A 12,414-nucleotide genomic window follows, 5' to 3' on the forward strand; every position below is an offset into this window, starting at 1 on the left:
CAGACTCGCTTTTTAATCCTTTCCTTCGATCCAATTCATTGGTTCCTAAGTAGTAGCGTGGGTACGAAGCCTTGACCGGGATTGCACACGTGAGAGGACACGTGATGTGCTCTGTGGTGACTGAAAGGGTATCACGGGTGGTGTGAGTGGATGTGATTTTCACTGTTCTCACCGACATCTGTGAAAACGTTGCTCTCAGCAGGCTGGAGGTGACTGCCGTGTGGCCGCGAAGGCACCCAGCGTTCACGGGCCCGGCCCGCCCCCCGCTCGCCCCAGCAGGGCCGCGGCGTTCCCTAGTGGGGCTCCAGAGGCGTCTCCCGGGGAGCCCGGGCGGTGGGTCTGGGCGGCCCTCTCCCCGGCCCCAGCTCTCCCTCCTCTTGCAGGTGGTGGTGAAACTCCCTCTCGTCAAGGTCACCTTTGACGTGAGCTCCCTGGTAGTGTCCCTGGCCCAAGGCGCCGTCGTCTACGCGACCAGGGGCATCACGAGGTGCCTCCTAAACGAAACCACCAACAGCAAGAACGAGAAGGAGCTCGTCTTGAACACAGAAGGCATCAACCTCCCGGAGCTGTTCAAGTACGCCGAGGTATGCGACCCCGCTCCCTCCGGCGCCGTTCGCGCTCCCAGCCCGGGGTCCCCAAACCGAGTCTGCACCTCCCGGCCCACCTCTTGGGGATCCCCGATGCACGTGAGCCTGGTAAGCCTTGCGGTATGGAACCGGCTTAACTTTACGGAACCCAGAGTTTCCCAAGTCACTTTGAGTACAGTTTCTTCTCCTTGAAATTAAAACCTTCCCGAAGTAGGCTCGAAAGAAGTAGTTTTCTGAGTCTCTGGCCTGGGGGCTGCTCACTTTACCGGGTGAAGGAGGCCCTGGGTGCAGAGGGGCCCCGCCCCGCCCCCCACGCCCGGCAGAGGCCTGTGCGCCCTGTTCCGCCTGCTCCCCCACCCTCTCCTCTGGGCTCTCTCCTGCTTCCCCACCGCTTCACTGGGCCTCCCAGAACCTTCCGAGGTGCTCTCGACCCGTGGGCGCGTTTTCCCCAGAGAATTCTGAGTTGCCGGGACCAGCTCACTCTTCCCTAGTCCGCGTGCACCAAGCTGGCGAGGCTCTCCGGCCTCACACGCGCCCCCCCGCACAGCACTGCCCCACTAAGGCCCCTTCTGCCCCGGAGCCTCTCACGGGCCGCTTTCCCGGAGGACGCAGCAGGCAGGGCTCATGCCTCCCAAGAGCCAGCCACTGACAGGCCAAGCTCCGCGTCGTGCTCGTGGGATTTGTCCAGACGAGGCCAGGCAGGCCACCAGGGTCTCTGCTGTTGCCTCTGGGGGTGACCTGCCACAGTGCAGAGCCACCGTGGGCCCCCCGGGGCAGCCGACCTGGAGCCCCGGGCCCCTGATGGGGCCCGGCTGACCCCCATGCAGCAGGCCCAGCCCTGCTCCCCGTGCCTGGGGGAGGCGTTTCGGTCTCTGCTGGGGAACTTGCCTCGCCTCCCAGGGGAAGCCTTCATCCTAGGAAACAGGTCTCTCTGTTAAACAGACAAACACCTTTCTTCCTGTTGACTGTAAAGCGGGTACCAAGTCACCCTCTAGCCCTGGTGATGATGAGACGGACCTTGGGGCCCGGCCAGCATGCTGTTGGCAGCTCTGCCTACACTGTTGCCTTTCGCTAGTCCTGGGCCACCTCGCGACCACTTTGTCATCAGCTGCACTTGAGCGCCAGCCAAGGAGGGGGGGCGGCCTGGGTGGGGTGTGTCCGCAGGAAGCCGCAGAAAGAAGGCCAGGCCCTCCAGACCAACCCCTCCCGCCTCCCCCAGGTCCTGGATCTGCGCCGCCTCTATTCCAACGACATCCATGCCATGGCCAGCACGTACGGCATCGAGGCCGCGCTGCGGGTGATAGAGAAGGAGATCAAGGACGTGTTCGCCGTGTACGGTAAGAGGGGCTGCGGGCGGCGCTCCGGAGCTCCCGGGGTGTCACTCCAGGTCCCCAGGGAACTGAAATAGGGGCGGCACGGTGAGCATGGAGCCGTAGGGGATCCTCAGAGCCACCGTGGAGAGGGAGTCCCTTGTGGGTCAGTCTTGTCAGTCCCGTCCCCGAGGCCTCCTAGCGTGCTTCTCGTCTGCTGGCCTCTGAGGGAGAGTCTGCTTCCTCATCCTGCCTTCAGGGTTTCAGTTCCCAAGTGCAAACAGTGCTTTAGGGTCTCGTGTCCTGCAAGGCTGCTTCCCGCGCTGCTGGACGGAAGTGGGGAGAGATGGTGGAGACCTCGGGGAGGGAGGGCTGCCCGCCGAGCTCGGGGGTTAGGGAGCTGAGTGAGAAGGTGACGGAGCTGGAGGGGGGCGCCCTGTATCAGGTGACGCTGTGCCCACCGTCCCCTCGTCACTGCTTAACCCTCCCTTTGGTTGCCGCCCATGTGACAGGCATCGCGGTCGACCCCCGCCACCTCTCCCTGGTCGCTGACTACATGTGCTTCGAGGGTGTTTACAAGCCCCTGAACCGCTTCGGGATCCGGTCGAACTCCTCCCCGCTGCAGCAGATGACGTTTGAGACCAGCTTCCAGTTTCTGAAGCAGGCCACCATGATGGGTCAGTCATGGGCAGGTGCCCTTGGCCTCCCCTCTCCTGAGTCTGCTCTGGGCAGACGGGCTCGTCCCTCAGGCACCTCTCCACACGCCTCGCACGCAGGGGAGATCTTGGCATCTCACTGCGGGAAGCAGCTGGCAGGGGCGGGCAGCACATGGGAGAGCTGCCTCTGCCTTTTGGAGGAGAGGGAGAGGGTCTTCCTCTCTTTGAAACGCAGGAGCAGCGCGGCCTCGTTCCCATCACACCCCGAGCCTCAGCACCACCGCTCGTGGCCTCGGAGGTGCCCCACCCGCCCAGCCTCGGTCCTGAGTGCCGCCCCCCGTCACCTTCCAGCACCCCCGACTTCTCCCTCAGCCGCCTAACAAGCACTCTCGTGTCTCTCCCAGGATCCCACGATGAGCTGAGGTCCCCGTCAGCCTGCCTCGTGGTCGGGAAGGTCGTCAAGGGCGGGACAGGCCTCTTCGAGCTCAAGCAGCCCCTGAGATAGCAGCCCTTGTGCACTGGCCACCTGGCCTGCCCGTCACGGGAGAGGACCGGGAGACCGGAGTCCCAGGCAGTTCCTGGGGACGGTGCAGAGCCCGGCAGTGACTTTGGGGGGTCCAGAACGCAGCCGGCCTCTGGGCTGGACCGGCTTCACCTGGAAAGCGGCTACATTGCTCATCCTCGCCCCTCCCCATCTCAGGATGCGTACGAGGTCCACCAAGTCCCCCGAGCCCCTCCGCGGCGGCCGGGCCTCCCCCTGTGCTGCAGGAGGCCTTGGAGGTGGAACCCCTGGCCACCCCCAGGGTAGGGGCGCGAGGTCTCAGTGCTGTGAACAGCCAGTGACTGCAGGCAGGCTCCCTGCGGGCTCACGACGAGCGGGGGCCCTGCTGCTGCATGGCCTGCGCCTTCTGGCTGCACCAGCCCCTGGGGACAGGTTCCCAAGGAGGCCCCCGCTAAGGCTCTTTCTCTGGAACAAGCACGGGATGGTGGAGACCTCTACCCACCCAGCTTCCGTGCCTGAGGCAGAGCCCTGGCCCTGCTGGCCTGCGGCTACGTGTCCTGAACCAGATCAGCCCTGAGTCCGGGGCTGGTCTCTTCGGGGCCCCAGCGGCTCACCCCCAGACATAAAACCCTGGATCCCCAGCAGGGCTGCACCGCCTGAGCGAGTTGCCCGGCTGTCTTTCCTATCTCTGCTCTCAAGCCAGCACTGAGGCCTGCGTCCCTGTATAGCCTCTTCCCCATCCGGGGTCATCCGGGCTCCCCTGACCTCTGGTACCAGCAGCAAGGGGCCCTGCCATGGACAGAAAAGTCAGAGGACTTGCACCGAGGCTTTGTAAAATCAGAGGCTGTTTCTATTTTTGTCTAATGTTACGCCAACTCAGGCTGAGTAATAAACATCACTGGAACTAGCTGTTGGGAGGAAAAAAGTCTAAAAGACTGCAGGCTTTTTGGTTTTGTTCTTTGCTGTTTGGTTTGTGGTTTCTACATCTGTGACTTGAGAGCCTGGGACTGGAATTACTCAGCACAGTCACATCTCGGATTCCTCTTCCTGTTGTTTTGGCAGAGGACGTGGAGGGAGAGCTCAGCCCTGGCAGCCTCCCGCTCTGACCCCAGCCTGGCCCTGTGGTGTCCCCCTTCCACAGCCAACTTCTGGCCCTGAGGCCAGGAGAGCAGAAGCCAGTGGGAAGGAGCTAGCTTTGTGTGTCCGGGCTGGGAAGGGAGGCCTCGCCTGGGGAGAGTCTCCATGCTGCTCCCTCCAGGTACGTGATGACGGGACCCAGCCTGTGTATCCTGTGCCCACACTGGAGAAAACCTGGCAGAAACAGGGTTCACCTGGGACTTCCCTGGCGGTCCAGTGGTTAGGACTCCACGCTTCCACTGCAGGGGGCGCAGGTCCACTCCCTGGTTGGGGAACTAAGATCCCGCGTGCTGCACAGCGTGGCCAAAAAAAAAAAAAAGAAAAGAAAAGAAAAGAAATAGGGTTCAACCAGGGCTTGGGTACAGAGGATTATGGACAGCTTCTGAGGGGCGCAGGAAGAAGGATCAGGATGGAATCCGCACCACAGGTGAAGATGTGCTCTCTGGGTGTTAAAGGACCAATTTATAACCTGATGATTTCCACTCATACTGGACTGTGGGAGAGGGCCTTCAGAGGAGGTCACAGGGTACCCATTGGACAAATGAGCATGTGGTTACCTGGCCCTAGCGCTCGGCATAAGCACTTGAGTGTCATGGCTCGGCCCCACCTGGGAACTGAGGGTGCGGAGGTGAGGAAGTGAGCCCCAGACGTGGGCAGGGCCGACGTGCTTGCTGAAGTCAGACCCCTGACCTGCGTTGGCAGGGGGGTGACGGCCCCCTGTCCTTCCTGCCCGACTATCCATGCATGTCCTGGGCAGCTCCGCTCTATGCGTGTTTCTCTCCTGGGAGACCTCCCCCTGGTTTGTAAGCAGACTGTTCCGGGCTTGCATGTCTCGGCAGACCAGGACTCCCTTTCTCCCCTATGGGATGTACACGCTCACTTCAGTGCCACTCTTTGTTCAGAGGCCTCTGGGGGGGGGGGGGGGTGGCCTCCTTTGCCATTTAAGATGGCATGTCCTGTGGAATATTCTCAGTATTGCAAAGGCTCCTCTCAGAGGGCAAAGTTGATTTTTGGAGAGATCCACAAGTAGGTCCAAGTCAAATCTGATGAAGAGAATAGATCAAGCGGCATGATTTTTTTTTAAATATTTACCAACTTCATTTCTTTATTATTTTTTTAATTTTTTTATTATTTTGGCTGTGCCATGTGGCTTATGGGATCTTAGTTTCACACCCAGGGATTGCACCCACACCCTCAGCAGTGAAAGCACAGAGTCCTAACCACTGGCCCGCCAAGGAATTCCCCTGAATGATCTTTTTTTTTTTTTTAATCAAAGTGGAATGGATTGTGATTGGCGGGGGTCCCAGACTTCACAGAAGCTACGAGTTCTCGCAGAACCGCAAGGTGCTGGACCAGACACTGCTCCTGGATGTCCCCCCCAACCCTGCCCAGACACTGCTCCTGGATGTCCCCCCCAACCCTGCCCAGATGCTGCTGCTGGATGTCCCCCCGCAACCCTGCCCAGACGCTGCTGCTGGATGTCCCCCCCAACCCTGCCCAGACGCTGCTCCTGGATGTCCCCCCGCAACCCTGCCCAGACGCTGCTGCTGGATGTCCCCCCCAACCCTGCCCAGACGCTGCTGCTGGATGTCCCCCCAACCCTGCCCAGACGCTGCTCCTGGATGTCCCCCCCAACCCTGCCCAGACGCTGCTCCTGGATGTCCCCCCCAACCCTGCCCAGACGCTGCTCCTGGATGTCCCCCCCAACCCTGCCCAGACGCTGCTCCTGGATGTCCCCCCCAACCCTGCCCAGACGCTGCTCCTGGATGTCCCCCCCAACCCTGCCCAGACGCTGCTCCTGGATGTCCCCCCCAACCCTGCCCAGACGCTGCTCCTGGATGTCCCCCCCAACCCTGCCCCTTTGTGTGTCAATTCCTACCTACTTGCTTGCTTCTAACAACAGTTAATTTTTAAAAAAATCTCCCCTCTCTAAATTCTCATCAAAAACACTACCAGCATTCCCACAGGTACCCCAGTGAGTCTTTGAGACATTTTCTACCTGAATCGAGAAGAAAACCAAGGAATGGACAAAGCCCCCTGTCCCATTCCCAGTCTGTCCCCTTCCCCCAAAATACAGGTGCCAAAATATACGTAGGTTCCCCTGGGCCTCCCTGGTCCTTTCAGGGCTGTTATAGGCCATTAACTCTGATAAACGACTTCTGGTGAAAATGTGGGTTCCTTCATGTGTGCCCACCCCAGAACTAAGCTGTGGGTTTTTGTTTTTTAACTTTGGTAAAAATCACATAAAATTTACCATCTTAACCATTTTTAAGTGTGCAGTGCAGTGACATTAAGTAGTTTCATTGTTGCATGATCATCAGGTACCTTCATCGCAAAACTAAAACTGTACCCGTTCAGTGATAACTCCCCATCCCTCTCTCCCACCAGCCCTTGATAACCACCATCCTACTTTCTGTCTCTGAATTTGACTACTGCCTGATATAGGTGGAATGAGAAGAGTATTTGTCCTTCTGTGATTGGCTTACTTAACATAATAGCCACAATGTTCATCTGTGTTGTAGCATGTGTCAGAATTTCGCTCTTTCTAAGGCTGAATAGTACTCCATTGTATGTATGTACCATGTTTTGTTTACCCATTTACCTGTCAGTGGACTTCGGGGTTGCTTCCACCTTTTGGCTCTTGTGAATGATGCTGCTATGAACATAGGTGTACAAATATCTGTTAAAGTACCTACTTTCAATTTTCGGTTTAGACCCAGAAGCCAAATTGTTGAATCACACAGCAATTCTTTTTTTTTTTTTTTTTTTCTTTTTGCGGTATGTGGGCCTCTCACTGTTGTGGCCTCTCCCGTTGCGGAGCACAGGCTCCGGATGCGCAGGCCCAGCGGCCATGGCTCACGGGCCCAGCCGCTCCGCGGCATATGGGATCCTCCCAGACCGGGGCATGAACCCGTATCCCCTGCATCGGCAGGCGGACTCTCAACCACTGCGCCACCAGGGAGGCCCCAGCAATTCTATTTTAATGCTTTGAAACGCTACCATACTATTTTCCACAGTGACTGAACCGTTTCACACTCCTACCAACAGTGCACAAGGGTTCTCCACACCCTCGCCAATACTTGTTATTTTCTGTTTTGTTTTATATGTTGTATATACATAATAAAATCCATGATGAAATACCGAGGCCATCCTGATGGGCGTGAGGTGGCATTTCATTGTGGATTTGATTTGGGTTGCGGGACCCCATCAGGTGTTGGGGCCCTTAGGTGGTCTGCACCTACAGAGAGTTAGGAACCACTTAAGAAGTGTGCCTTTGTTGCTTGCCAACCCTAAAATTTTGAGTTTACGATTGATTTGGGGGCTGTAGGAGTCCAGAGAATGCTCTTGAAATAGGAAAGACCAGTCCTCAAAAGCTGGCTAGGTGACAAGTCGTCCATCAGCGACTTCTCTGCTCTGTGGCTTCACCCACTCATGAGTGGGTGGCACCGGACCGCAGCATGAGCGAACCAGTTGCCGCTCATGTTTGGGGCCATGCAGTTCAGGTGATGGATTTGCTGGTCTCTGCAGGTATCCCAAACCTGGTGTGATTTTCTTTCTCCTGCCTCGCTTACAGAGGGCTCTTAGTTCAGTCACAAGCACCAAAATAGCTACAGTCTAAAATTTCAATATTTCTACGCCATCAAGCCCCCATTTCACCAAAGTCCACTTAGAACAGAGGTCCTCAACTCTGCGCATTGGAAACACCTGGAGAGCTTATAAACAGGACCAGTGTCCCAGAGATTCGGTTTTATTGAGCCTGGGGCATGAGTCTAATGTGAGCAGGGTTGAGAATCACCGACTTAGAATAAGCCCTAAGTTGTGCCGAGTCACAGCCACCCACCATCCCCTCCTATAAGCGTGTTGACTTCTCGACAAGTGAGTCATGGACGCCAGGTTTCTCCACAAAGATCTTAAGGTCTGATCCCTGTCCTCAGAAAGCGGGAGTGCCTGTGTGCGATAAAGTTCTCATGGTGCCAAGAACACAGTGGGGTTCAAAGGACGCCTTGATCAGCTCTACCTGGGGGCTCAGCAAAGAAAGAGGTTGTGATACTGCTTCCCGGCCCAACACCTCAGGGCAACTGCTTTTTCAACTTACACGTTCCTACCAGCAGGGGACCTGCAGGGACAGGAGGAGGGGACACAGCCAGCAAGTGTTTCTAGAAGCAGCTCCAAGAGAAGTTTCCGTTTAAAAAGCTAAGCTTGAATTATTGAATGAGGATCATGCCTCAAGTTCTTTAAGCAGCTCTTCTCTCCTCCCAGGAGAGGTAATCAGGAGCTCTGTTCAGTTGAAAACTCACAGCTCTGCTTTGTTCACAGATCCAGCGAAAGGCCAGAACCTAGTCCCAGGGGAAAGAGCTGAGCACCTCAGCTCACCAGGGCTGGCTGGGCTTGGGTGTCACTGGAGCTGCTCAGCCCTTGAGCAATTGCCCCTCTCCCACCTCCTTCCCTCATCCTGCACCCACCCAATCGATGCCCATTGCACTGGACCCCCAAGGATGCAGGAACTACCCGGGCTCTGCCTTCACAGAGCTCATGGTCTAGGGCCCCAGACAGACGAGCCAACAGGAAATTCAGCCCATTGTGACCTGGCCAAAGGTTGAGGAAGCCACCAGGTATCACGTGAACATGCACCCGCCCACCTCCCCTGCCGTTCCGGGTAGGGCTGTTGCCCACCCAGCTGGCTGTAGCGGGGCTTTGGAGAGAGGGCAGTGTGGGGAGGACAGTGAGTGCGACAGTGAGTGGGGAGGGAGGCACTTGGGTGCTCAGAGGCCAGAAGGGAGGGAAATGAGAAAGAATCAGGAGTCCAGTCATCACCACCCTCCTCATGCACCTGCCCCCATCCAAGCTCCTCCACCTTCCCTCCCCCCGCCGCCCACCTGTGGTTCAGCCTCTAGGCCTTTCTTTGCAAATGGTGGTCAGCCCTGCTCAGAGGTCAGGCGGCCCTGCTGGCTGATGCTTTTTGGGCTGGCCGCCCAGCACTGTCGTCTCAGGGAGCCAAGCCAACCCTGGGGCTGTGACCTCCTATGTGACAGTTTCAGACACCACAGGCCTGGGCTCCCTTTCCCTGGCCCATGGTTCTTGCCTGGAAACGTGAATCTGAAGTCCCGGTACATTCAACCGGTCGAACCTCAAAAATGTAGTTGAGCAGCGCGGCTGCATTTCAGGCAAGAAACTGAGCTATGAAATCAGACTCCTCTTGGAATCTCGGGTCCTCAGCTGACACTTGGCCTCTGTGTGCCTCAGTTTCCTTATCTGTAAAATAGTGATTAAAATTAACTAAGTGGGGGGCTTCCCTGGTGGCGTAGTGGTTGAGAGTCCGCCTGCCGATGCAGGGGACACGGGTTCGTGTCCCGGTCCGGGAAGATACCACATGCCGCAGAGCGGCTGGGCCCGTGAGCCATGGCCGCTGAACCTGCGCGTCCGGAGCCTGTGCTCCGCAACGGGAGAGGCCACAACGGTGAGAGGCCCGCGTACTGCAAAAAAAAAAAAAAAAATTAAATGTGTTCATTAAAGCATACGCAGGTAAATGTCTACCTATATACCAAGTGGTTTTCAAGCAGAGGTGGGGGCCCGTTTTGCCCCCTGGACATTTGGCAGTGTCATCCTTGGTCATCACAACCGGGGAGCGGGGCATGTCATCTAGTGAGTAGAGGCCAGAGGTGCTGCTACATACCCTACAATACAAGGACAGCCCCTGCAATCAAGAATTGTCCCCTCCGTTCCCCTGGCTGGCAGTGCGGAGGCCCCACGACGCCTGGAGTTACTGTAAAAGACGTGAACCAGCTGGAGTTCGTCAGGGCTCTGACAACCTTCCTCAGCAAGTCCGGGAAGCTTGAAAGGCCCTGAATGGGTGGACACTGTCAAGCTGGCCAAGCACAAAGAGTTCACGCCCTGTGGTTCTACACGCGAGCTGCTCCCACAGCGCAGCACCTGTACCTCCGGCATGGCGCTGGGACAGCTCCATGACCGAGATCTCTGGGGGACACGGCAGAGAAAGGGTCCTGCCCAGCCATTTCATCACAGGCTCCAAGAGCGGGGCCCGCCGGGTCCTCTGAGCCGCAGAGGGGCTGAAGGTGGTGGGAAAGGACCAAGATGGGAGCTGCAAACTGACATGTTCGGGACAGAGAGATCTGGACAGAATCGCTGGACAGGTGGCCGCTGCCAACAAGAAGCATTACAACAAATGATGCTGGGTTAATAAGCTGCCTTATTCATTAAGAAAAATAAAACAGAATTATCTGGCCCGAAATGTCAGTTGTGCCAGAGTTGAGAAAACCCTGCCACATACACATCTATGGGGGCCAGGGGGAGGGGGGAGGAACATTGTCTCTTTACAAAATGAAATCATTGAAATTTTAGCCACTCTGAGAGGTAAACAACGCCTCTCATTGTTACGTTAACTTGCAATTCCCTATTTATAATTCTGAGCCTCTTTTCAGACATGTATTGGCTAGTCTGATTAGCACTTAAATGCGAATTGTCTACTTGTATCCTTTGCCCATTTTGTGTTGGTTGGTTTCTATTGACCTTTACTGTCAGTTTTTAGGAACTCTATTTCTTACAGATAGAGATAACCTTTTGTCATCTGCATTAAATAATTCCGCCCCTTCCCAAATTAGATGAGATAATACAGGCCAGAAGTTCAGTGCAGAGCCCACACTGTGGTTAAGGAGGTTCGCTGCTGGCCACGCAGGGCCCTGCTCACCCCTAGGCTCTAGTTAGGGCAGCTGGGCATCTTCTGAGGTACGGAGATTGACCGACAAAGCAAGCTGCCCCGTCGTGAGGGACCAACAGGAGGTCTGCACACAGCATCTCCATAGTGCTGGAGGGACCGTGCTCACAGCAGAATGCTCCCGAAGTCAGGAACAGAGCTCGGAGAGGAGCCCTGCGCTCCTGCATGGCTGTTCTTAGCTGGGTCCCAGGTGCGGACACCCACCCTCCCCTGGCGCTCACCCAGGGCAGTGAGGGATACGGTTACGCTCCTCCTTCCCTGGGAACACAGGGACACAGTCAACATGTGGAGCCCCGAGGATCTGCAGCCTGACTGTGGGTGCCAGAGCCTGGGCTCCCAGCCTCCGCACTGCGCCCACCCCCTCTGCTCAGACACCAAGGAAGGGCTTTTCGCATCAGAAGCTGCCTACGTGGAGTGTGGCTGGCAGACGGGCGGGTATCAAATGCCTCCCCCGGCCAGAGAGCACCCCTTCTGAGTGTGCCTTGCAGAGGTACAGATGGGACAGCCAGGGGCGGGGAGGGGGTCCTGTGCTTTGCCTGGCTGGGGAGCTGGCAGCTCACGAGATGAAACTGGAACAAACAAACAGCAAGCAGACACCTTAAGGAACCAAGAACCCCAACCTATGGCCCCAGTCAAAGCGGAGGTAAATTTTGAAGAGTTTGAGAAATATGTCATGTGTGTTACCAGAACGAATCTCAGAACCTGGGGGCCAGCCCTTGGCTGCAGAGGAGAGAGGTACCAGTTACCCAGGATTCCCATGATACTAGCTGGTATGATCCCCACAGCCCTTCGGCACTCGTCCTATTGGCCCCATTTCTTGATTGAAGAAATAGGTCTGGAGAAGGTGAAAGCAATGCCCTGGGGTCAGATCAAATTCCAGGGAAGACACCCAGGTTTGGTGTCCCCTTGGAGCTGAGCCTCTGCAGTTCATCTCCTGGCGCTTTTGTCGGGTTCTGATGATGGACACAGGGGACCATATTAGGTTCCATTGATCGGACTGGTTTGTGATCTCCTTTGAAAATAGAAAAGGGGGCCCTGAGGAATGAGTCCCTTGTCTGTTAGGGAGGAGAGGAAGGGTCCAGGGAAGCCTGATGGATGAGTCTCTGGGAAGGTGGACTGCAGGGTCCACCATGGGTCACGGGGTGGGACACAGGACGCTGGAGCCTTCAAAGAAAAATGTCACAACCTGGCCATCTAAGGGCCAAGGGCTGGCTGCCCCAGTGCCCGTGGACCTCTGCCCCCACTCACTGAACCCCTCAGCCTGCTTGCCAGCCCTCAATCTGCGGGATGTTAGTGCCCCAACCAGGGATGGAACCTGTGGCCCTGCAGTGGAAGCGTGGAGTCCTAACCACTGGACCATCAGGGAATTCCTCCAGCCCTGCCTAGGAAGGCCTAGCCTGGCAAGCGCCTTAGGGCTGGGTGCGGGGCCTGGCACGGCACCATATCAGGTGCCTCTCCCAAGACCAGCTCCTCACCCAGTGTCCTGGTG

General features: G+C 56.9%; 1 protein-coding gene and 1 pseudogene across 1 annotated transcript in view; both read left to right on the forward strand.

Annotated features, from left to right (window-relative positions):
• POLR1A (RNA polymerase I subunit A) overlaps nucleotides 1-3,974 on the forward strand; it is a 78,124-nt gene extending 74,150 nt beyond the window's left edge. Inside the window, exons 31-34 of the mRNA XM_060117017.1 lie at nucleotides 384-584; nucleotides 1,807-1,924; nucleotides 2,410-2,574; nucleotides 2,958-3,974. Of these exons, the coding sequence (XP_059973000.1) occupies nucleotides 384-584; nucleotides 1,807-1,924; nucleotides 2,410-2,574; nucleotides 2,958-3,058 (585 nt within the window). The 3' untranslated portion in view covers nucleotides 3,059-3,974. The remainder of the gene's footprint in view (nucleotides 1-383; nucleotides 585-1,806; nucleotides 1,925-2,409; nucleotides 2,575-2,957) is intronic.
• Nucleotides 3,975-5,633: 1,659 nt separating this feature from the next.
• Nucleotides 5,634-10,380, forward strand: LOC132501434 (melanoma-associated antigen E1-like; annotated as a pseudogene).
• Nucleotides 10,381-12,414: the final 2,034 nt, after the last annotated feature.

The sequence above is a fragment of the Mesoplodon densirostris genome, chromosome 14 (assembly GCF_025265405.1).
Source record: "Mesoplodon densirostris isolate mMesDen1 chromosome 14, mMesDen1 primary haplotype, whole genome shotgun sequence".
NCBI classification, from domain to species: Eukaryota; Metazoa; Chordata; class Mammalia; order Artiodactyla; family Ziphiidae; genus Mesoplodon; species Mesoplodon densirostris.